The sequence below is a fragment of the Bos indicus genome, chromosome 14, assembly GCF_029378745.1.
Source record: "Bos indicus isolate NIAB-ARS_2022 breed Sahiwal x Tharparkar chromosome 14, NIAB-ARS_B.indTharparkar_mat_pri_1.0, whole genome shotgun sequence".
NCBI classification, from domain to species: domain Eukaryota; kingdom Metazoa; phylum Chordata; class Mammalia; order Artiodactyla; family Bovidae; genus Bos; species Bos indicus.
Genome location: NC_091773.1, coordinates 4738994 through 4765361, shown reverse-complemented (window position 1 = coordinate 4765361; position 26368 = coordinate 4738994). Strand labels below are relative to the sequence as shown.

Here is a 26368-nt window from a genome sequence, read left to right as displayed (position 1 = left end):
TGCCAAAGCCTTTGACTGTGTGGATCACAGCAAACTGTGGAAAATTTTCAAAGAGATGGGAATACCAGACCACCTGACCTGCCTCCTGAGAAACCTGTATGCAGGACAAGAAGCAACAATTAGAACTGAACATGGAACAATGGACTGGTTCCAAATTGAGAAAGGAGTATGTCAAGGCTGTATAATGTCATCCTGCTTATTTAACTTATGTGCAGAGTACATCATGCGAAATGCTGGGCTGGATGAAGCACAAGCTGGAATCAAGATTGCTGGGAGAAATATCAATAACCTCTGATATGCAGATGACTCCACTGTTATGGCAGAAAGCAAAGAGAAACTAAAGAATCTGTTGATGAAAGAAGAGAGTGAAAAAGCTGTCTTAAAACTCAACATTCAGAACACTAAGATCATGGCATCCAGACCATAACTTCATGGCAAATAGATGGAGGAACAATGGAAACAATGACAGACTTTATTTTCTTGGGCTCCAAAATCACTGCAGATGGTGATTTCAGCCATGAAATTAAAGACACTTGCTCCTTGGAAGAAAAGCTATGACCAACCTAGACAGCATATTAAAAAGCAGAGACATTACTTTGCCAACAAAGGTCCATCTAGTCAAAGCTATGGTTTTTCCAGTAGTCATGTATGGATGTGAGAGTTGGACTATAAGGAAAGCTGAGTGCAAAAGAATTGATGCTTTTGAACTGTGGTGTTGGAGAAGACTCTTGAGAGTCCCTTGGATTGCAAGGAGATCCAACCAGTCCATTATAAAGGAAATCCGTCCTGAATATTCATTGGAAGAACTGATGCTGAAGCTGAAGCTCCAATACTTTGGCCACCTAATGCAAAGAACTGACTCATTGACAAAGACCCTGATGCTGGGAAAGATTGAAGGCAGAAAGAGAAGGGGATGACAAAGGATAGGATGGTTGGATGGCATTACCGACTCAATGCACATGAGTTTGAGCATCTGGGAGTTGGTGATAGACAGGGAAGCCTGGTGTGCTGCAGCCCATGGGGTCGGAAAGAGTCAGACATGAGTGAGTAACTGAACTGAACTGAACAGATCCAATTAGGATACAGAAAAGTGAAAATCAACCTTTCATTTCGAAGTCCAGCTATTTACTCCAGTTATGCTGACATTAACAGGGATGAGTATTATGTCACATGCACAAATACACGAATTTGATAAAATGCAAGGAAATAAGTAAGACACAGGGTATATATATGTTATGATTGACGTGATGATGTGCATGCTCAGTTGTGTCTGACTCTTTGTGACCCCATGGACTGTAGCCTGTCAGACTCCTCTCTCTGTGGGATTTTCCAAGCAAGAATACTGGAGTGGTTTGCCATTTCCTACTCCAGGGATCTTTCCAACCCAGGGATCAAACCCATGTCTCCTGAATTGGCAGGCAGTTTCTTTACCACTGAGCCACCTGGGAAGCCTTGCTGCCATGCAAATGTGCGTGGATGCAAATATAAGGAGAATGAGCCATACAGAATCACTCTAAATACGTTAGATTGGAAGGATTACTGGTAATGTCTCATTTTTCAGTGAGACATTTCACTAGTGTTGCAAAATTACTGTTGGGAAAAATGTGGTCTAAATCATTTGTTTCTGTTCAGAACTGGCTTCCTTGGTTTGTGAAGGAAGACAGCTTGACAAAGGAAAGAACTCCCATTTGTTATATATCAGTGTGTCAAATAACCTATGTTCCCAGCTTATGTTCTGTAATAACGTGAAAGCAAACAGATCTGAGCCACCTCCTGTGAGGACATAACGCAGCCCAGTCCGCCCTGAGGGCAGGTGGGTATGGGTGCGGGGACAGTGGCAGACAGCCAGCGCCACCACTTTGAAGAGGCTGGCTCCAAAGCCAGGAGGCTCCATCAGGAAGAGCCTCCGTCTCTGCTTTGCCCTCCCCTGGGCCCTGCATGATGCTGAGGAGTGCCGATGCTGGTGGCATCTTACCTGTGCTGACCAGGGCGCTGTTGTTATACAGGGTCCCCAGGTGGGGCCCAGACAGTGACAGGAAGGTGTGGAGTTTGTTGAGGTAATACCGGAACCGAGGCCGCGTGAGGACCGATCGGATGATGATGTTGCCGAGAGAATGGCCGATGAAGCTATGGAGAGATGGGAAGGGTCCATGTGAGTGAGCGCAGGACGGCAGCAGCCCAGAAGACGCTGCGCCAGGAGCACAAGGGGTGAGCCAGCCTCCAGCTCCCTCAGGATTTAGGGGGACATGTGGGGCGAAGTGGCGGGGGGCAATAATTCATCCCCATTGGGTTTCCAAATGCTGGATACGTGGAGCCCAGGATGGAGCCTTGTGATGGAGACCCTGGGCCCAGTGTGATCACAAGTATGAGCACCTTCACACATTGTTATTAGAGCAGCCCCTCCACCCAGTTCTGGTCTCTACGCCCCCCTCGGGACACCTGGGGGTCCTTTCTGGAATACACATGGGGCACGAACCCTCCTGGTCATTCATAGGGTCAAGTCCCGGCTTCTCAGCCTGGCCCACTTCCACCTGCCTCTCCAGGGCTACTCCGCCCTCCGTCACCCCGCTCAGCCCCCCGCACACTCTCTGCCCCAGCTGCTCCACTGCTCTGAGATCTGTGAATCCCACACATCAGCACTTTGAGCTTAAATAATTATTTATAGAAACCCAACTAGATGAGAGGCAGAGTTCCCTAGCTCTTCTCCTGTGTATCCTCTTGAAAAGTTTAAGTGAAAGTGTTAGTTACTCAGTCCTGTCCAACTCTTTGCAACTCCATGGACTATAGACTGCCAGGCTCCTCTGTCCATGGGATTCTCCAGGCAAGAATACTGGAGTGGGTTGCCATTCCCTTCTCTGGGGATCTTCCCAACCAAGGGATCAAACCTGGGTCTCCTTCATTGCAGGCAGATTCTTTACCGTCTGAAATACCAGGGAAGCCCTGGTATCCACTTACTTTTTACTATTATCATTATTAATTTTGTTTGCACTGTGGCGCTTGCAGGATCTTAGTAACCCGACCAGGGATTGAACCCAGGTCTTTGGCAATGAAGGCACCAAGTACTAACAACTAGACCACCAGGGAATTCCCATGAATTTTTCAATTTGTTGACAGTCTATTTGTCTGACTGTGCTGTGCAGGTTGTGGGATTTTAGTTCCCTGACTAGAGGTCGAAAGCAGGCCCTGGCAGTGAGTACGGAGCCCTAACCACTGGACCTCCAGGGAATTCCCACACCCTTTTATTTTCATCTAACTCTGTCAACCTCTGAATCCTCATTTGTGAAATAAAGAAGTGATGGTTCATCCCCAAGGCCTAAATGGGATGGTGGCTATCGAGGACTCATTTCCAGATGTGTCCACATTGGCAAATGCCTGAGGAACACGCTATGGACTATCCCCTTAATCCTTTCAACATTGACACCCAGTTGTCTATTACAGTGTAAGGTCACAGTTAGTGCTGAATGAAGCCCTTTTATGTGGCAGCTAGTGAATCCCCTCGGGCTGGTCCCACTTAATAAATGGGGAAACAGAGGATCAGAGATGTAGAAAGCTTGTTCAAGGTTACATGGTAGAATGCAGACACAAACTTGTAACTGTCAAAAGGATAGGGATTTATCTTTTTTTTTTTTTTTTGCTTATTTCTTTTTTTTTATTTTATTTTTAAACTTTACATAATTGTATTAGTTTTGCCAAATATCAAAATGAATCCACCACAGGTATACATGTGTTCCCCATCCTGAACCCTCCTCCCTCCTCCCTCCCCATACCATCCCTCTGGGTCATCCCAGTGCACTAGCCCCAAGCATCCACGAGATGCCAGTCCAGGTTCGATGCACGATACAGGATAGGGATTTAAAACCTAGAGTATTTGTTTAAGGCCTTCCCTGATGGCTCAGCAGGTAAAGAATCTACCTGCAATGCAGGAAATGCAGGGACGCAGGTTTGATGTCTGGGTCGGGAAGATCCCTGGAGAAGGAAATGGCTACCCGCTCCAGTATTCTTGCCTGAAAAAATTCTGTGGACAGAGGAGTCTGGCAAGCTACAGCCCAAAGGGTCACAAAGAGTTAGACACGACTGAGCACACAGAACACACATACTTAAGCCCAGTTCTCTTTGTACTGAGCTGCACAAGCTGTAGGCTCCCACACAGCGGCTATGCCAGACATGGGTGTGTCAAGCAGGCTTGGGATCCACGGCTGCTCTGGAAGTAATCTAGTCCCTTGAAAGCCCTAAGTTAACTAATCCCAGCCTGGTATTCAGATGGCATCGTGCTGAATTCATACACAGCAAACACTTAAAAAGGGCACCGCTCCCCCCAGCATTAACTACCTGTGGTTTCCTTTTACCTAATTCTCGATATGGAGAGGTTGTACAACTGGATGTGCTGAATGATTTCATCCAGTAACCGATCGGTCATGGTATCAAAATCCGCAAACGTGTCCATCTGGAAGGAGAGAGACGAAACGGGTGTCGAGGGGGCAGTTGCACAAGGCCAGGCTCTGTGCGCAAGTCCGTTTTCCTCCGCCAAGCCTCAGGGCATATCCTGGGTGTGTGCCCATGCCTGACCTTCGGGCTACAAATTAGGATTCAACATCAAGAAAAGGAGCCCCCAACTGGGGCTTTCCAGGTTGGACTGACTATGGGTTCCCTTTTCCGTGGGGAGACAACAAGGTCCACACTTCAAAGAAAGGTTGTGAAGATTAAAAGAGCAAACAGGTACAAGTGCTCAGCACATTGAAGACGTTCGAAATGATTCTCTTTCCTCTTCCTCACATGTCTGTCCCTTCACCCTGCAGAGTGCACGACCTTGCACAAAGCAGGTGTCAGAGATAAGGAAAAGGACTGACCACTAAGAGGGGAGCAGTGAGACTAACATCCCGTGTTCGCTTGTTGACTATTCTCTGTGCAGCTCCCATGTTCCGTGGCCATGAGACCCTTTAGCTACAAGCCGTTCTCTGCCTCCAGAGGATACTTAGCCTCATCCATCTCAAGTCCCCTGGGCTGGGAATCAGTGACAACACCCAACCCCACCTCTTGGTCATGGACTCTTGCAAGTCTCGTCTACCTTGACACCCCATTAAAGCTCCAGCCCTGAAATGGCAAAGGCTCCATAGTTTCCCTCTGGTGATGAAAAGGTCACGATCCAGCTCTACCAGTTACACCGACACCAGTGACAAACCTCTTCCCCAGACAGACCCACGGATGCCCCATCGTTTATGCTCCAAGCTGTCAGCCAGCCTACGACCTGTGAGGTCTAGAGGGCCAGTCACCCGATCCACATGTTCCCCCTTCTTACTATTTCCTCCTCCCCAAGGAAAAGGAGCTCTCCAGACCTGAGCACCTGGCCAGGGTCACCTGGCAAAGCTCCCTCCCACCTGTGTAGCCATAACCATCACAGCGACTTTAGGAGGCTCATCTAAGATGTGACTCAGGGATTGTTTCAGTTCAGATGTTTTTGTTGTCATACCTGATTCTTCTCAGACATGAGGAAATCCAGTTTTCCTCCAGGGAGCCCCAGTTCTATGAAAGTCTTTACCAGCCGGAGGTCTGCACTGTTCCCTAAAGAGGATAGATGACCCCACATAGACCCACATTGAATCATGTGACCTCTGACACACTAAGGATGTACTTCTAATTTCTCTCCTATCCCTCCTATTTCCCATTTTTCAGTAAGTCCATAATAAAAGCAACTAACACACGCCCAGTCCACTGGTCCCTGTGCTGCTCCCTGCTCCCATCCACACAGGCTCAGGGCCACCCTGGCAGCCCTCTCTCACTGGGATTATTCCCCGATCTATCAGTTTCTGGCTTGTGAACATAATGGTCCAGGAAGAGTTGAAGACACGCTGCCCCTCCCTTCTTTGACAGTTCTGTTTATTCAGGACTTTCTGCAAGTGTTGTTGATAAGCAGCAAAACCCAGCCTGATAGGTGTTTTTTTAATTTATTTTTAATTGGAGGATAATTACTTCATAGTGTTCTGTTGGTTTCTGCTGTAACAGCGCAGATCAGCTGCAAGTACATATATATTCCCTTCCGCATTGATAGCTATTTTTTTTTTTTTTTTGATGTGGACCATTTTTAAAGTCTTTATTGAATTTGCTACAATTTGTGGAATTTGTTCCTGTTTTATGTTTTGGTTTTTTGGCCATGAGGCAGGTGGGATTTAGTTCACTGACCAGGGATTGAATCCCCAGCTCCTGCACTGGAAGGCAAAGTCTCAACCACTAGACCACCATGGAGAGTCAACTGCAGTTGCTGTGGGACCTTATACAAGTTACTGAGCTGCCCTCTTACTCAGTTTCCCCCTTTATAAATGGGGTAGATAATAGCAGCTACTCTGCAGGGCTCTTGTCAGGATCAACCACATTAATACATATTAAGCAGCTAAAAAGGCTCTGGGACCATGGTGAGTGATGTATACAACCTGGTCTTCATCATCACCACCACCACCACCACCACCACCACCATCATCATCATCTGGAATGGGTGATCTACCGCTGGATTCTTGAACACTTCACCAAATAGAACTATTGACTCAGCGTTCTGGTATGTGATGCATATAGCCAGGACTGGATACAGACAATTAAATGCATTAGCCCCAAGAGTGAGAAAAATTAAGGATATTAACAAGAGTGTGTCACGGAAGTAAAGTTATCACCATTCCCTATTTAGTTATCATAAGAAGTATAAGACCACGGTTTTGCTGCTCAGCAACAGTGAAGCCCTAGAGAAGCCCTTTCATTTCTCTGACCCTTACTTATTTGTTAGATCCCATCTAAAGTGGATATGACTTATTTATCCCTCCATTGCATTAATTCATTCATTTGGGTATTTCATTAGCTTGAACATATTTTTGGCCAAAGAGATATTTCCTTTGGGAGCAAGGCCATGCCATTTTCCTAGATCCAGTATACTTACTATCATTCCACAGTTGCCTACTCATCATTTGTTGAACAACTCCCTGATCTAGAGTCAATCATAAATGTGATAATGTGTCTATGTCACCTTTTGAGGAGAAAACCTGTTAGAACTCACCATCCAGGCCATGGACACAGACTACCAGGTGAATCCCATCTTCCAAATTTTCTTCCTCTTCCTCTGGTGGGAAATACGGTATGTCAGAAGCTAGTACAGATAAGTCACTGTACAGAAATCCATCAATCTTCAGCTCTTTTTTAAATTTCTCTTTGGCCTGATAAAAACTGGAGAATACACTAATTAATCACAAGCCGAGCTGTGTGCTCCACATTGAACAGGAGATGAGTTGAGCTGAGATGTAGGAGTGATGATCATCTACAAGGAAGTCTCTGCCAAGCAGCAAAGGCTGAATATGGTACCTCAAGGGAGAGGCTAGTGAAGGAGGCTTGGTTCTGAAGGAGGCAAGAAAGCAATCCAGGAAAAACAAAGGCTAGATTGAGTTGGTTTCTGCAGATGTGGTTCCTGCAATGAACAGAACCTCAGAGAGTCTATCCAGCTTCAAGGACCCATACAATCTTTAAGCAGTGTTCCAGGAATGAAAGTTTATTACCCTGGCCTCCACCAACTTCTCCAGCATCATCCCCTGGCCCCCAAAAGAACAGTTGGAGGAGATATTTCATTCCCTGCATGAATTATGTCTCTTCTCTTTACTTCCATGCATTTGTGTATTCGGGTCTATCTGCCTGAAATGCCTTTCCCACCTGGTTATCATCTTCTTTGCCTTGCTACCTGACCAGGTGGTGATTAAAAGCATGAACACAGGAGTCAGAACCCCAAGGTCACAATCTCAGCTTTGACCGTTACTACTGGGGGTTTCCCTAGTGGCTCAGTAGTAAAGAATCTGCCTGTCGATGCAGGAGACATGGGTTCCATCCCTGGGTTGGGAAGATCCCCTGGAGAAGGAAACAGCAACCCACTCCAGTATTCTTGCCTGGAAAATCCCATGGATGGAAGATCCTGGTGGGCTACAGTCCATGGGGCGGCAAAGAGTTAGACACAACTGAGTGACCAAGCAGCAGCCACAACCACCTGTGGGCCGACTAGTAACCTCCCTGCATTGTTTCCTCATTTGTGAAAAATGAGGGGAATCACACCCTCGTTGAATTCAGAGTCGTCTTTGTTTTGTGTTTGAAGCAATATAATCAATGCAAAATGCTTAAAATAGTACTTGAAACAGATTAAATAGTGAAATAAAAAGATGAAATCTATTACCAGCCTTCTCATCATCACCATCATTGTCATCAACAGGATGTCTCATAGTTTCTCCTCCACTTGGGTGTCATCTCTAAAAAGCTTCTCCTGGCCACCATCCATTTCCATCCACATTTATTGCTCCACAGAAAAATTAGGTCCTCCTTTTTCTGGCTCAGCTGTGCACACATGAACCACCCCGTGTACTCAACTGCTCTCATCTGCTTCTGTCATCTCTCCACCTCCTTCTTAGACTGAGAGCCCAGAACACTAGCCAGTGCTGGACAGTTCTGCCATGTATTAATTAAACTGATGACATGGGCATAGGATAGGTATTTAATAGTCTTCATAAAACATGGGATCCAAAATTTGCCTGTCTGTGCCATTTCTTTCAGAGATATTATTAATGGGTAACTGTTCAACGCTTTTTTGAACAAGTGATTGAAATGGGATATTTTGGTTAAATGATTCAATACTAAATTTAATCAAATGCATAGTTTATAGGGGAAGGACTACTATGAATGCAAACCTAAGACAAGGATAAAGGGCTGGATTCTGGCATTTCAAAAGGAATATTAAACTTAATAATCACACAAGAGGTATTTAGGAAGAAAATCTGATGAATTAGTCCTATTCTCAAATGGCTCTTAAAGGAATTGTGCAAAGACAGAGGTCATTCATCATAAGAAAAACTGAAAAAACATTTACAGTTTATCTCTAAAGGATTTTGTTAATAATTCATGGTGCATTTATACAATGGAATATTATTTAAACACCAAAATGGTAATGCAAAATAGATTTATAAACATAGAAAGATGTTTCCAATATATGAAGCTGGAAAAAACTTGGAGTTGGTAAAAATTATCTTACTTTTGCAGATTAATAATATATACATTGGAAAAGGAAATGGCAACCCATTCCAATTTTCTTGCCTGGGAAATCCCATGGACAAAGGAGCTTGGATGGCTGTAGTCCACGGAGTCGCAAAGAGTTGGACACGACTTAGTGAGTAAAGAAAAACAACACAATATATACATAAAAATGCACACAGGAAAAAATATAGAAGAACTTACACATGGGCTATATTTGAGAGGTGAGGTTATTGATCATTTTTACTTCCTTTTACTATTCTACATTCCTGACTTGTACAATAGGAGCATCTTACTTTATTTAAATCAGAAAATACCTGATACGCAATCCTGAAACAGTATGCGTGAAACTGCGGAATATGTGGGAAAGTCTGAAAGATGATGCTGGGATAGGTTAGCCATCAGCAAACCTACCTGAACATCCTTTCGCTGACTTCCTCCTCCAGCTTTCTGGAATGGTTAGGAACGACTCCAAAGGAGCCCAAAGGTTGATGAGTGATGGGGAACGGGGTCTGTTTGGAAGAGAATCCAGCCCTGGCAGGGGTCTCCTTGGGCACAGACGAGAAAGGGAGACAGGTGGCAGCGCAGGACACAGACAGGTTGACGACCTCGACAGCTTTCAGGCTGTCCAGGGAGGAGCTCTCTGCAGAGGTCACGTGGGACAGCAGGATGGTGGTGCCTGCCCTGGGCTCCTGGTTTCCCGTAACCTGGGAGGGAACGGACGGAGTCACAGTGGAGCCCGCGCCTGCTTCACGCTCATCCTCTGGGAAGGTGTCAGCTCCTCTGCTCGGTGCCGTATCCTCCGTGATGCCAAGGGAGCTGCTTTGCTCACCTGCAGAATCCACGTCGATGGTTTTGGCGGCTGGTGCACAGCTCACTTCAGGCACCCTGGGGTAGGTGAAACTCTCAACGTCCAACATGTCGCTGTCGAGAGGAGCTCCTGTCCCCACGTCGGAGTCTCCAGGCACGCCTTTCGGGGTCTCCACGAGTTCTCTGGGCAAAACTCTGTGCCCAGGTGATTCAAGTCCGAGGAGGCGTGGTACTTTTAAACCCAGACCTTTGGTTTCAACACCTGGAGGGTGGTCAGTCCTGCCATCCAGACAACAGGGGCCTTGGGGGTCAAACTGATGCTCTTGACCTTTGGGGATATCTATGTAACCAGGGCCCTGCAGGTTGTCAGCATCTGAGACTTCCTCCACAAGGCCATGGTCGACCCCGGCTTCCTGGATTGTGGGGCCATCGCTGGGTTGAAGGCAGCGTCCTGAGGGGTTGGTACTCTCGGTGGGCACAGCTGAAGTTTCAGAGGGACCTCCCCCATGCCGCGTGGAGTCCGCATCTTCAGCAGACTCCTCGGGGCTACTGATCTGGGGGGCGGACACTGACTTGGTCAGCTTCGTGAGTGCCAGTTCCCGCTCCTCCTCCTCGAAAGGCAAAGAGCTAATGGACGTGAGGGAGGCCTGGATCCCGCTCGGCAAGCTCGTGTTGCTCTCAGTGTGCCCCCCTTCCAGGGAGTTTCTGTGCAGGGCATGTCTTCGGACCAGCTGGTGCAAGAAGTCCCTGTCACTGGGTAGCTCCAGGGTTCTGCTGCGAGCCTCGGACCAGGCGACAGAGCTTGGCTCGCTCTCAATGCCTGAGTCGGAGATGATGGAAGCAGATCTCTTGATGACCCCAGAGAGGACACACACTTCCTCCTTCTCCTCTATGTGAGGGTCCTTTGCCAAACCCTTGATGTCCAAAGGGTCCCTCAAAGAAGAGTTCAGGGGCTCGCAGGGCTCCGAGGGGCTGACCTTCAGACTCAGCAGCACCATCTTGCTCCCTTGGCCCACCCCCTTTCCTAGACTGCTTAACTCATGCAGGGTGGTTTTCTCTGAAGAGACGGCACAGTGATGACTTCCACCGGCTACCCCTTTGCTTCGCTCAGTTCTGCCTAATTCGTGCTTGGCTCTGGAGCACCCACTCTCGTGCTGGGCACCAGTGGGCACTGTGGGTTCTGTTCTGAAGGGGTTCTTATTGCTAGATTTCACATCAATGTAGGTCAGCGCTGGGGCCTGGCCATCCTCTGGACCAGGGCTCCTCCTGGGCAGATCCTCATCTGCCAGCAGATGCCCCCCAACATCAGACCTTGGGCCAGTCTGATGGTCAACTTCAGGCACACCTGCCTTGCTCTGGAATTCACCAACTGTCAGATACACCTGAGATTCAGAGCACACATCCGTATGACTGGGTGTGGCGACATTCTTACTGGGCCCTGGACACCTAATAACCTCCTCATCAGAGTCTGTAGGGGATGATTTCATGGAGGCCAAGACTAGGTTTTCCCTCAGAGGTGATTTTCTATTTACAACAAGGTTCTCCTCTCTGTTGTTTAGGTTCATTATTGCTGGACTTGTTGCTGGAACATCAAAATTAGGGTAAATATTCAAATTACATCCTACAGAAAGAAAAAAAAAGAAAGAAAAATGTGTTATACTCTTCAAAATCTACATTCACAAATGATCCACTTGATTGTATAATAAAGAGTTTATCTGCACTCTATTCCTTGATCCTGAGAGATAACCTCTAAATTCTCGAAATTTCACAAGTAAGAAGGGCTTCCCTGGTGGCTCAGTGGTAAAGAATCCACCTGCCAATGCAGGAGATGCAGGTTTGATCCCTGTATCATGAATATCCCCTGGAGAAGGGCATGGCAACACACTCCAGTATTCTTGCCTGGGAAATCCCATGGACAGAGGAGCCTGACAGGATACAGTCCATGCGGCTGCAAAGAGTCGGACATGACTTAACGACTAAACGATAACAAAGGATGTCAGTTATTTGTGTTGGATTCTGATAGACAGCGGTGCTTATTTTAAATATCTTTTCCAACTGTTTAAATTTTCTGTAGTTCAACCATATAAATATAATGAAGATTAACATACATATAACATCCATTTCTGCTTTACTGACTATGCCAAAGACTTTGACTGTGTGGATCACAATAAACTATGGAAAATTCTGGAAGAGATGGGAATTCCAGACCACCTGACCTGCCTCTTGAGAAACCTATATGCAGGTCAGGAAGCAACCGTTAGAACTGGACATGGAACAACAGACTGGTTCCAAACAGGAAAAGGAGTCTGTCAAGGCTGTATATTGTCAGCCTGCTTATTTAACTTATATGCAGAGTACATCATGAGAAATGCTGGGCTGGAAGAAGCACAAGCTGGAATCAAGATTGCCGTCAGAAATATCAATAACCTCAGATATGCAGATGACACCACCCTTATGGCAGAAAGTGAAGAGGAACTCAAAAGCCTCTTGATGAAAGTGAAAGAGGAGAGTGAAAAAGTTGGCTTAAAGCTCAACATTCAGAAAATGAAGAGATCATGGCATCTGGTCCCATCACTTCATGGGAAATAGATGGGGAAACAGTGGAAACAGTGTCAAATTTTATTTTTTGGGGCTTCAAAATCACTGCAGATGGTGACTGCAGCCATGAAATTAAAAGACGCTTCCTCCTTGGAAGGAAAGTTATGACCAACCTAGATAGCATATTGAAAAGCAGAAATGTTACTTTGCCAACAAAGGTCCATCTAGTCAAGGCTATGGTTTTTCCAGTGGTCATGTATGGATGTGAGAGTTGGACTATAAAGAAAGCTGAGCACTGATGAATTGATGCTTTTGAACTGTGGTGTTGGAGAAGACTCCTGAGAGTCCCTTGGACTGCAAAGAGATCCAACCAGTCCATTCTGGAGGAGATCAGCTCTGGGTGTTCTTTGGAAGGAATGATGCTAAAGCTGAAACTCCAGTACTTTGGCCACCTCATGCGAAGAGTTGACTCATTGGAAAAGACTCTGATCCTGGGAGGGATCAGGGGCAGGAGGAAAAGGGGATGACAGAGAATGAGATGGCTGGATGGCATCGCCGACTCAATGGACGTGAGTTTGAGTGAACTCCAGGAGTTGGTGATGGACAGGGAGGCCTGGCGTGCTGTGATTCATGGGGTCACAAAGAGGTGGACACGACTGAGCAACTGAACTGAACTGAACTGACTGAACCTGTATTAGATTATATATATACACATGTACATGTGTGTATGCACGTGTGCACACATACACACACAGACACAAGCCAATGTTTTGTACTTGTTGTGAGCAGCTGGGTTGGCTGCTCTCTCTGGAGCTTATACACATTCAAGCTGTCATGCACAGTGTAGACACTAGATGTCAGGGTACAACTAACTGAAAACCGAATAACGTGTTTTGTTTGAAACACTACACCGTTTTCAGAAGTCACCTGGACTTTTATGTTTTAATTGGTGGATAATTGCCTTACAATAGTGTGTTGGTTTCTGCCGTACATCAACACAAATCAGCCATAGGTATACACAACGTCCCCTCCTTCTTGAACCTCCCTCCCACATCCCGCCCCAGAAGTCCAGAAGCAGGTCTTTCCTATAACTGTCCTTGAGTTCCATGAGTTTGCCCATTCACTGAGGTGAAGTCACTTCCAATAACAAGCTTAATCTTAGTTCCTGCTTCTCCTCTGTGAACTGACAAAACACCTCACTGATTTGTTCCCATGGCTGTTGAGAGGTAAGCAGAGCAGCCGATGGGAACCCAGTGGTAATTCCAACTCTTTGAGTTTTTCCAAAACCAAAAAGACACACCTGTGGCTGGGCAGTCCACATATCTGTCCTCGAAGATAACGGGCAGGGTGTTCCAGTCTCCATCAATGTCCAAGCACTCTGCGGGCAGCGGGGGCATGGTGGTGAGGTACTCCGAATTCCGGATATCCAGGGACAGCTGGCTGTGGGTCTGGATCCTGGGGAACATGGACCCGGTGAGCATCCAAGGGAGATTTAAAGGTTTTATTCTTGCTGCCCCTTCCCTCTCATCCCATGACAGCATTTAGAAGATGTACAGTAGACAGTAACAATTGCCATCTATCTATCCACACTTCCTTTCTTCCCAGCTACCTATCCAGCCCCCAAAGCCCTGGCTATAGGTCTTCATACTATCAACATTTTCACATTCATTCATTCAACAAACTGTCACTGAACACTTCCTTCCTATGTGAAAAGAACTGGCTGGCATTGGTCAAACAGGAAGAGAGGCGATAAAACACACCCTTGCTACTCACCAGTTCTACGTCACTTTTAAACACTTTTTAAATAGTGCAACCCATGGCAAGAAATGCCCTTCATTTTCCATGGCCACCCCGTACAATCACACACACTCCCAGAAACACTCATGCTGAAACAAAAGCTTCAGAAATACTTCTTCTTATTACTACCTATCTTATTTCATTTAAAAAGTGTTGTTCTAAAGCCATGAAGACAATTTCACAGTCCACTAAATGGCTGTAACCTATTACTTGAGAAACACTCTAGTCTGTGCTTGAACAAGACAGGTCTTGACGGCTGAGTTCACTTGTCCACCCTGATTTGGGAGGATGGTTCTGTCTCTGATGCAAACACTGTGACCTCCCTCCCCTCCATCTGACTCTAGATGAGAATGCCTGCATGCATGCTTTGCTGCCAGCATCACAGAACCCACGTTCACTATCTCAATCTAAGGTTTAATTCTGTTCACAGCACTGAGGGCCTGTCCCCTGGTAATTTTCTCAATCTGAAATAAAATTTCCCTCTCAATTCTATAGTTCTTATTCTTTTATTTTTTACAATTTACTTTTAGTTTGTTCAGTTGCTTTACTGATAACAGCTTTACAAGGTTGTTTCTGCTGTACAACAATGTACAGTATGCTGCTGCTGCTGCTAAGTCGCTTCATACACATATATCCCCTGCCTCTTGAACCTCCCTCCCACCCCTTAACCCGACCCCTTTAGAATATAGTTCTTACTCTTAATGACCTAATTAAAAGTTCTGTTGCTGTTGTTCACTCACTAAGTCATGTCTGACTCGCTGTGACCCCATGGACTGCAGCACGCCAGGCTCCCCTGTCCTTCACTGTCTCCCAGAGTTTGCTCAAATTCATGTCCATTGAGTCAGTGATGATATCTAACCATTTCATCCTCTGTTGGCCCCTTCTCCTCCTGTCCTCAATCCTTCCCAGCATCAGGGTCTTTTCCAGTGAGTTGGCTCTCTGCATCAGGTGGCCAAAATATTGGAGCTTCAGCTTTAACATCTGTCCTTCTGATGAATATTCAGGGTTGATTTCCCTTAGGATTGACTGATTTGATGTCCCTGCTGTCCAAGGGACTCTCAAGAGTCTTCTAAGTTTACCTCCTCCTACACAGCATCATTGCTATCCTAGTGTATGCTCTTTATTATAGGTTAATATCTACTACTAATTGAATGGTAATCAATTTCTCTAATATCTGAAGTTGCACTATGGGACAAATGATATAATCACGTAGGTATCTGCAGGGCTCAGACCCTCACCTGCTTTAGACCTCTGCTCATATGTCTCCTCAGGGAGCCCATCTCTGATATATCTATGAAATAGCACCTTCTACAGCCTGTCACACTGATATATTTCTCCATAGCATTTACTGCATTTGGCATATCATATTTATTTATTTATGTTAAAATATGTTTCCGTTACTAAAATATGAGCTCCGTGAGAATGTGTCTGTTTGGTTCACTGCTGGATATCCTAATGCCCAAAATAGTGTCTGGCATACAGTCAACACCAAATAGGCTCTTGTTGAATGAAGGAATCTGCCTTTTATACCCAAGCACAAACTAAGAGAGGTTCAGTAACTAGTCAGATGTCACAAGTTGTATAAGTTCCAGGGTCAAAATGTCAAAACATGTGTATGAGATTTGAAATCCAAAGTCTTTCTACCATAGTCACTTGCCAGTTTTTTGAGACGTTAGTTATAATTATCATAGCACGAAGTCTGAATTCTTTATCCTGTGGGCCCATAAGTTCCCACAGAAGCTGGGTCCCACCCCACTTCTCCTACTTGTCACTCCAGTGTAGCTATGCTTGCTTACTGATGCTTTCAAACACCTTATGTTCCCATATAAGAAATCTTTACACCAGCTATCCCCTCTGACTCAACCGTCTTCTCTCATATCAGGACATGACTTATTATAACCCCAATTCAATTCAGTTGCTCAGCTGTGTCCAACTCTTTGTGACCCCATGGATTGCAGCACACCAGGCCTTCCTGTCCATCACCAACTCCCAGACCCGGAGTTCTAGTATAATCCCAGTCTCTGCTCAAATGCTACACCCTCAGAAAAGTGGTATTTTATCACTTTGGCCAAAACATTCCTAACCTGTAAGTAATGCTTTAGCCATATTATATTGACATACAGGTTGTTCTTCAGTTGCTCAGTTGTGTCTGAATCTTTGCCACCTCATGGATTGTAGCACACCAGGCTTTCCTGTCCTTCACCATCTCCCAGAGCTTGCTCAAACTCATGCCCATTGTGTCGGTGATGACATCCAACCATCTCATCCTCTGTTGTCCTCTCCTCCTGCCCCCAATCCCTCCCAGCATCAGGGTCTTTTCCAATGAGTTGATTCTTCGCATCAGGTGGCCAAAGTATTGGAGCTTCAGCTTCAACATCCATCCTTCCAATGAATATGCAGGGTTGATTTTCTTTAGGATTGACTGGTTTGATCTCACTGCAGTCCAAGAGACTCACAAGAATCTTCTCCAACACCATAGTTTGAAAGCATCAATTCTTTGGCACTCAGACTTCTTTATGGTCTAACTCTCACATCCACACATGACTACATACAGGTTTTACAGGTGTAAAAAAGATGAAAGTGAAAAGATCTTCAGGTCTGTCCTAAGTGATAGACGAATTTCAGTGTTTTTCCTGCTGGATTTACTGGGGCATCTCAAAACATTATTCCATCCAAATTTATTTTGGAGACAAACATACTATTCAGAAACAGAAAGAAACCTATAAACTTGTGTAGCCAAGACCAAACATCTTGGAGGAAACAGGAAGCACTGACTCTGCCCACCAGGGAAATCTATAACAAGAGACAATGATCTCCTCTTCTGTCAACCCTCTGACTTTTCTGAGTATTTTTACATTTTTTCCCATCTATCCTCCTAATTAGGTAGTTCAGTATTAATTCTTATGCTCAATGCATTTCATAGCTGCTACAAAGTCTCAGGTGAATTCTGTGGGTTTTTTTTTTTTCCCTGACATTGCTTGTGGCCATACCACCTGCTCCTAATTCATTTTGCAAAGAGGACTCAGCACAGATGTCTTCAGGGACCTAGGAAGTCTTGAATCTGTCTATAGAACCATCATGATACTCAACAACAGCAAAAACTCTGGCTGTTGACCTTCTTTGCCACCTGCCAGCTCCAACCTCTGCAATCTGTCTGGCTCTTGCCTTCAGAGAAAATGCACCTGAATGTAAAGAGATGGGCAGACTCTCTCCTTCATAATCAGGGATGAAGGGAAGAGCTAACTTTGAACAAGAATGTCCTTGGTGCTCATGGTGTGATATGGACATGCCGTTGGTTACTTACAGGTTTTCCTGAAAAGTCAGGACTGCAAGTTTTTGGTGCTCCATATAAAAGAAGGCCTCAGAAAACCTTCGGACCTGAAGAATAAAACAGTATAAACAATGTGACTCACTGGGTGGGTTTGGCCTTCATTTTCTAAAAGGAAATTAAGGCTCAATGAGGGAAGTAACATATATTAATAAGAAGAGAGCTGAGCCCACAACCCAGAGGTTCTGAAACACCTTTCTACCCTCCACAGCTGCCCTCTCTCATTTCTAGTTCTTAACACAAACCTGATTTATGGACACAATTGAACACATGTGTGTTTTTTTTTTTTTTTTTTTTGAACACATGTTTATTGATCTGCTCTTGTTTTGCATTCTGTCATTTTTTTAAATTTAGGCCTTATTTCTTCTACTAGAATAAAAGACACTTGAAAACAGAGGCCATAAATAAATGCAGACGAATTAGAATTTGCAAAATCAGTCATGTAAGTGTGTCCGGAGACTCAGCTATTTGTCCTCTGGCTGGAAATGAGAAGACCAACATCTTTTATTACGCATGAGTCCCCACCCCCTGTGTACTTCCACCTGGTGGCAAAAAAAAAAAAAAAAAGGCCTTAAGAACAATGGATGACATGTGAAGACACTTCCTCAAAATACTTTCAAAGCACTTCATCATATCCTTTAAGATCAGCTCACCATCACTTGGTAGCCAAGGCTGGTACTTAATGAACAGTAGAGCAAAAAACTTCCCTAGAGCAAATGGGCTTCCCTTGTGGCACAGTTGGTAAAGAATCTGCCTGCAATGCAGGAGAGACCCTTGTTTGATTCTTGAGTCAGGAAGATCCCCTGGAGTAGGGAAAGGCTACTCACACTCCAGTATTCTGGCCTGGGAGAATTCCATGGACTGTAGAGTCCATGGGGTCGCAAAGAGTCGGACACGACTGAGCAACTTTCAGAGCAAAGAACTGAGAACCAAAGGAAGGTCACAAAGTTTCTCTGCAAGCTCATGGTGGGTCAGGACTAGCACTTAGGTTGACAGCAGCCAATCCAGACGTTTATTCTGCCTGATGAACCAACTGTTGAAAAGCTTCCTGATATCTCTGCCATGTGACTACAGAACTTATACTGTTTGACCCCTTACCCGCAAGGTGTGATGCTCCTGGGTGAGATAAGTGGTCACTTGGGAGTGCAGCGTCACTGTGTCCAGGAACTGGGTCCACAGGGCCATCAGGTGGGAGGCCAGCCAGGCGAGATCCTTACTTATCTGCTCAGCTATCTTCTCTGGGTTATTCAACATCTGGGGAGGCAAAAGGGTGCAGTGAAGGACCTCCGCTCCATGCAGCCACTGCCATCTTCCTCTGAGGGCTTTGCTGGCTTCTCTGCTTGTGATGAATCCCTCTCTTTCTCCAGACTCTCCTCTATAGCCCATTATACTCTGAACTCAGTATCTGGCCATCATGATAGCTTCCAATTATTAATAGTTACTACTTGGTAAGTAAAACACAAAGCATCTTTTAAATATATACATGAACTACTTAATCTCTACAATGAACCTTTGTTAGAATTATTGTAGTCATCATTTTACATAAAAAATAAAATGAGAGAATTAAATACATCAGAATACCCAAAGTCACCCATAGCTGGGATTAAGCTGTAAGATCATCCCCCCGACAAAGCCAGGGCACCATGCTGCCTTTCCAGAGTAGGTGCTGGAAAACATCTCCTGAGAAATGATAAAGTCTTTATAACCTCACAGACAGCATCAAACTCACTAGGTGATTTCCACATGGCTGGGAATAGCAAGAAGAGATAAGAAAGCCTTCTTCAGTGATCAATGCAAAGAAATAGAGGAAAACAACAGAATGGAAAGACTAGGGATCTCTTCAAGAAAATCGGAGATACCAAAGGAACATTTCATGCAAAGATGGGCTCGATAAAGGACAGAAATGGTATGGACCTAACAGAAGCAGAAGATATTAAGAAGAGATGGCAAGAATACACAGAAGAACTGTAAAAAAAGATCTTCACGACCCAGATAATCACGATGATGTGATCACTGACCTAGAGCCAGACATCCTGGAATGTGAAGTCAAATGGGCCTTAGAAAGCATCACTACGAACAAAGCTAGTGGAGGTGATGGAATTCCAGTTGAGCTATTCCAAATCCTGAAAGGTGATGCTGAGAAAGTGCTGCACTCAATATGCCAGCAAATTTGGAAAAGTCAGCAGTGGCCACAGGACTGGAAAAGGTCAGTTTTCATTCCAATCCCAAAGAAAGCAATGTCAAAGAATGCTCAAACTACCACACAATTGCATTCATCTCACATGCTAGTAAAGTAATGCTCAAAATTCTCCAAGCCAGGCTTCAGCAATATGTGAACCGTGAACTTCCTGATGTTCAAGCTGGTTTTAGAAAAGGCAGAGGAACCAGAGATCAAATTGCCAACATCCGTTGGATCATGGAAAAAGCAAGAGAGTTCCAGAAAAGCATCTATTTCTGCTTTATTGACTATGCCAAAGCCTTTGACTGTGTGGATCACAATAAAGTGTGGAAAATTCTGAAAGAGATGGGAATACCAGACCACCTGACCTGCCTCTTGAGAAATCTGTATGCAGGTCAGGAAGCAACAGTTAGAACTAGACATGGAACAACAGACTGGTTCCAAATAGGAAAAGGAGTTTGTCAAGGCTGTATATTGTCACCCTGTTTATTTAACTTCTATGCAGAGTACATCATGAGAAATGCTGGGCTGGAAGAAGCACAAGCTGGAATCAAGATTGCCAGGAGAAATTTCAATAACCTCAGATATGCAGATGACATGAGCCTTATGGCAGAAAGTGAAGAGGAACTAAAGAGCCTCTTGATGAAAGTGAAAGTGGAGAGTGAAAAAGTTGGCTTAAAGCTCAACATTCAGAAAATGAAGATTATGGCATCCGATCCCATCACTTCATGGGAAATAGATGGGGAAACAGTGGAAACAGTGTCAGACTTTATTTTTCTGGGCTCCAAAATCACTACAGATGGTGACTGCAGCCATGAAATTAAAAGACACTTACTCCTTGGAAGGAAAGTTATGACCAACCTAGATAGCATATTGAAAAGCAGAGACATTACTTTGCCAACAAAGGTTCGTCTAGTCAAGGCTATGGTTTTTCCTGTGGTCATGTATGGATGTGAGAGTTGGACTGTGAAGAAGGCTGAGCGCCGAAGAATTGATGCTTTTGAACTGTGGTGTTGGAGAAGATTCTTGAGAGTCCCTTGGACTGCAAGGAGATCCAACCAGTCCATTCTGAAGGAGATCAGCCCTGGGATTTCTTTGGAAGGAATGATGCTAAAGCTGAAATTCCAGTACTTTGGCCATCTTATGCGAAGAGTTGACTCATTGGAAAGGACTCTGATGCTGGGAGGGATTGGGGGCAGGAGAAGAAGGGGATGACAGAGGATGAGATGGCTGGATGTCATCACTGACTCGATGGATGTGAGTCTCAGTGAACTCTGGAAGTTGGTGATGGACAGGGAGGCCTGGCGTGCTGCAGTTCATGGGGTCTCAAAGAGTCGGACATGACTGAGTGACTGATCTGATCTGATCTGGTCTGGGCTCCACAGACCCAGCACCATCTTGCTGCCACGACTTCATACTTCCTAAGGAGAATCCAAGGCTGCCTTAACAAAAGCTTTAAGGACTCAGCCTAGAAAGGGCCTAGAGCTCTTGGAGGAACCTCGGGCTAGCTTCAGTTTAGAGCTAGGAGAGCCACCTGCTTGGGGGCGACTTTTATTCTGGAGAGGTAAGAAGAGAGATTACATCTCTGAGGACAGCCAGAGAACCAGTGGTCCAAGCCTAACACTGAGTCCTAGGCTTCATCATTTATCTACCAATAATTTAAAGTGCATCTCCCATGACCCAGGCTCATGCTTAGAATACATGGGGACACGAAGATGAATAAGAGAGTATCTCTGCCTACAGAGAGCCTCATCCAGTGCAGGAAGTAGGAAGGTGCGTTTACCATGAAGAGTATAGCCAATATTTTCAAATAACTTTAAATTTAGTATAATCTATAAAATATCAAGATTACGTTGTACACCTGAAACCCATGTAATATTATAATTCAACAATACTTCAATACAAATGTGTATAGTGTCCTTATCCTTAGGATATGGTTAAACATGAACTCAAGAACATTGAAAAAAAAAAAAAAGAGTTTAGGGATCTATCTGCCCTGGAAGATGATGCAAAGATACATAACCATGGCCATTTCAAACTCATCTCTGAGCTCCTTCTTTGCCGTGTGCCTCAGTCTCTCATCTGCAAAATGAAGGTGCAAAGCAAATAACTGTTTATTGGACATAATGAGGTCCAAAGCCTAGCCTGAAACACTGCAAGTTCTCTTCACTCTTCTTGGACTAACAGCTGACACTAGCATAATGCACAGAGGGTGGAGCAAAGCATCTGAGAGCAAGAAAAACAGAGAAGAAGAAATCTGACACCCAATAAGCCTCTTTAATTTTGGGGTATTGAAGCTTTGTAATTAATGACTAGCTTCCAGATACAAAGCATCATTCAACTGTAGCGTCTCTAAGGTGCTTCTTCCAAGGGGAAAGATATGTCTTTGATGAAGACACGAGGTGCAAAACTCCAAAATGAAAGAATGACCCTTACTTTCTTCTCATGGAAGCCTTGCTTCCATCACTGATTCTGTTTGGGAGTCAGAGAGAAAACGGGATGTTCAGTCTTGATTCAGGCCCATAATCCATGGCCCAAAGTGTTAAGGGTCAGAAAAGGAAGGACTTGGAGGGTGGGGGACATGGTCAGCCACTGGAAAACCTCCAGGCTGGAGAGTAAAGCTTTTAGATGGACTACTGAAAGGTTGTTGTTGAATCACGCGAAGACACCAGGATTCTTGGCCCCCGGAGGAGAAGAATTCAATCCGGGGCCAGAGACGAGGCTTGATCGCTCAGAGCTTTTGTGTAATAAAGTTTTATTAAAGTATAAAGGAGATAGAGAAATCTTCTGACATAGGCATCAGAAGGAGGCAGAAAGAGTACCCACTTGCTAGTGTTAACAGTGAAGTTATATACTCTCCAATGAATCCAAAAAATGTCTAGAGGTTGTAAAGACCTCCCATAATTTACATTTTAAGATAACAGAATTAGCCAGAAGGTTTAATCCGGAGACTGTCCTCAGGCAGGATACATTATTGTTATATAATCCTAAGGAATGTAGAGAAGGAAAAAAAAGTTTGTCCTTTCTTCCTCCTTGAGAATTCCAGACCCCTCTCTCCTTCGGGGACCCCTAGACTCCCTATCAACCTGCCTAGGAACCGACTCTCTCACTACTAGTGGCTTATCTTTAAATTCTCCAACCTGTTTCCCTCACTAATGGACACCAAGCTCCTGTATCAGCACAAGACACTTCTTTGCCCTGATCATGTTCCCAGCTGTACCTCTGGCCTGGGGCTACCCATGGCTCCAGCCACATCAACCTGAACACACAGCTCTTTGCAAGCACCAGACCTTTGATCAGCTTGCACTTCTCCTTGGAAGGTCTCCTCGCATCTTCCAATCTCCTTTCCTCTTCTCTTCACCACTTTGGCCTTGTCTGTTCTCCACCAGGGAACTGTTTCCAGAACCAATGCAGTTTGCCTTGTTTCTTTCTTTTCGAATTAACTTTTGTTAGAACTGCTTTATGATGTTGTGTTACTTTCAACTGTATGGCAAAATGCATCAGCCATACATATAGACACATCAGTCTTCCTGCTTTCTGATGGTTCTTTTGAAACTTCTACTGTGTTTCAAGTGTAAGACTAGCCCTCCTCTCCTTGAAGTCTACTTGGCTTTGCACAGACCACTCTCAGGGCACCACTTGCCAGGTATTGCTCAGTGCCCGGCTTGGCCTGCATGCTGAGGTTTATCCTTTTCAATATTCTCAGTATCTTCTCCACAGCTGATGGATGATGAAAACTCAGCAGCTCTTTTCTGAGTAAAAGGGTGATTCTGCATCTATTGAGAGGCACCTGGGCCTCAGCAACTGAACTTCCCTCACTGGGCTTCTTATCCCAACACCCCAGCCCTCCCACCCTCCATTTCAGCAATATTGGCAAACACAGCATGAATTCTGAGCTCAGCCACCAGAGAGGTAAGGCAAAGCCATTCATTAAATGTGTCTTTGGGAGAATTATTTTTTCCCCTAGTTGATGACAGAAATGGCTCCAGATAAGATTAAGAAAGCCTCTAATTAAGCCACAAGAGGACTTTCCTACCCTCACGGAGGCCTGAGCCTGTTCAATTACTGATGATGGGTGTGGAAGGGTCTCTCTGGTGAGAAAAAGAGAAGCCCTTCCTGCTAACAAGGAGGCATCTTGGACCCAGTGACATTTCAGGGGGAGGTTGCCTACAAAATACATAGCTGCTCTACCTTGTGACTGCCCTCACGCTTTTCACTTGGGCCCAGACAAGCTCCTTTGCTCAATCGCGTCCCCACCCCTAACCCCCTTGTGGGGTTTACTGATGTCTGTTGTGAGCTTGGAGGATGCTGAGCTCTGGGGAGCCAAAGACACATACTTCTAGTCCTGGAAGAGGCACATGATAGCTATCTATCTCCATAGTTAAACCTACAAAGTGCTATGAAAGAAATGGATCCTGAGTACTGTAAAAAAGTCACGGAAGGCTTCCTGGAGGAGACGATGGTAGCATTGCGTCTTCAAGGTAAGCAGGGTCAGGTGGAGAAAGCCTGCTTTATTTCCCCTGAGTTAGCCGTGTTCTCTCGTCATGGGCCTCAGTCCTGGCTGCAAACTGAATCATCTGCTAAGTCGCTTCAGTCGTGTCTGATTCTTTGCAACCCTATGGACCACAGCCTGCAGGGCTCCTCTGTCCATGGGATTCTCCAGGCAAGAATACTGGAGTCGGTTGCCATGTCCTCCTCCAAGGGATCTTCCCAACCCAAGTATCGAACCCACATCTCCTAAGTCTCTTGCACTGGCAGGCAGGTTCTTTACCACCAGCACCACCTGAAGCCCCAACTGAATCACAGGGTTTGGGCTTATCTCTGAAGGTAGGACCCAAACATCAGGAATTTTCAACTACTGTCCGGTAGACACTGTGTGATCTGACCCTGTCTGCTGTACTGAAGCACATGGCTGAGTTTCACTAGAACCTTTCCATCGGTTACAGAGAGCACAACCTGTCCTTTCTTAAAGCACACTGCACAGCAGGGACCCTGACCAGCTGCTCCAACTCACCTTTCCAGCCCAGCCTCCCACAGCCGGCTTCAAATGTACTCCCTGAAGCCATCCCAGGTCCCAACCACATCATGGCACTCCATCAGGTCCAGTCTTGCACTGGTTTTGCATGGTGGTCCCTTCCTGCCTCTCTCCTGACCTCACTGAGAGCCGCCTGTGCTCCTACAGCCCTGCCCCCATCTTATGCTCCCGGTCCAGCAGTAACAGCTCCTGCCTCATGTGGGCTGTGAGTCCTGGGAAGCTCTCTGCCATCTTCGTGCTTGTATTCCCAACAGAGTAGCCGGCACATAGTAGGTGCTTAAGAAATGTGAGTAAGATTCACATAGAGTAAAAGTGCAGGGACGCCCCTGGCAGTCCAGCGGTTAAGAACCCACAGATCCATTGCAGGGGTAACAGGTTTGATCCATGGTTGGGGAACTAAGATCCTACATGCTGCGTGGCACAGTCAAAAAATAAAAATAAATTTTTTTTAAAAAGTGCAGGTGAATTGCTCCTTGACTGTAGAGCTCTAAGTTTTCAAATTGTCTTAAATCGCCCGAAACAGTTTCCACTTCAGAGTCCACCCTTGAGACGGATGCTTTTGTGACCATGTGCTGGGTTGACCACTTGGTGGTGATGCCCTGCCTCTAAACACCCTATGGGCAGTGATGTGCCTTTTCGGAAGGTTCTGGGGAGGCAGCTCTGTTTCTTTCACTCCCGGCAGCAGGCCAGCCCTTCAGGAAACCACAGAGCAGCCCAGTGCACACCCCAACTCTCCCTTTCTCTCCCTGACACCCAGCTGCCTCCCTCCCTGCAGCTAATCCGGTTACTCTGAACCAGATTAAAGTCTGCGGCAACACCGTCACTCAAAACCAGGGGCCATTTCCCTGCAGTTTGTGGGCTCCGTGCCAAAGCAGGCAGGCAACCCACTGGCTTTTCGTGAAATATGTCTAGCAGCCTGAGTTGTTGCCTGAACCAGTGCGGGGACCAGATGCATCAATACTGCAGTGGCTCCCAGGTGGCCTTGGGTTCAGGCCCTAAGCCCACCCCTTAGTGGTGCAGGAACCAGCATGTTCCTCTGTGCAAAATGAATGGGGACACACCTGTGTCCCCCCGACCCCAGGCACGCATGGGGCTGCTGTGGGGGAAGCACCTGGGGCATGTGTGCATTTCAGGCGCACAGTGTGATGACGTATCCACAGACTGTGACCCCGGCACAGGCCGGGACCTGGGACCTGGGACCTATGCAGCAGTGCTGCAGTGCCTGCATCTGGACACCCCTCTCCTCCAGCGACAAATACAAAGAAACTGCGCGAGACTACACGTGACTGGGTGCACGGGACTACACGTGACTGGGTGCACGGGACTACACGTGACTGGGGGCACGGGACTACACGTGACTGGGGGCACGGGACTACACGTGACTGGGGGCACGGGACTACACGTGACTGGGTGCACGGGACTACACGTGACTGGGTGCACGGGACTACACGTGACTGGGTGCACAAGACTACACGGGACTGGGTGCACGGGCACTTGAAGCAAATTCTGGGCAAAAGATACAAACAGACCAAAACCCAACTGCCAGTTGTGAAGAGCCTGGAGCAAAAGCATGCCCCCTGCACAAGACGCCTCCTAAGGGGTGGACACAACACCTAAGCCCTGCCGCTGGCCCTGGTCACAC

The 26368-nt window shown here is 45.9% G+C and overlaps 1 protein-coding gene across 7 annotated transcripts in view; it reads right to left on the bottom strand.

Moving 5' to 3' along the window:
• The window catches only part of FAM135B (family with sequence similarity 135 member B), a 264335-nt gene that overhangs the window by 11859 nt on the left and 226108 nt on the right, over window positions 1-26368 (bottom strand). For 6 of the 7 annotated variants that reach the window (XM_070802404.1, XM_070802408.1, XM_070802405.1 and 3 more), the window contains 8 exons: window positions 18611-18766; window positions 17489-17562; window positions 13688-13842; window positions 9454-11470; window positions 7037-7203; window positions 5468-5559; window positions 4347-4444; window positions 1976-2127 (listed from right to left, as the gene is read on the bottom strand). In XM_070802404.1, coding sequence (XP_070658505.1) covers window positions 1976-2127; window positions 4347-4444; window positions 5468-5559; window positions 7037-7203; window positions 9454-11470; window positions 13688-13842; window positions 17489-17562; window positions 18611-18766 — 2911 coding nt within the window. Of the gene's footprint in view, window positions 1-1975; window positions 2128-4329; window positions 4445-5467; window positions 5560-7036; window positions 7204-9453; window positions 11471-13687; window positions 13843-17488; window positions 17563-18610; window positions 18767-26368 lie in introns of those variants that run through there. The other variant, XM_070802409.1, reaches the window with a different exon arrangement.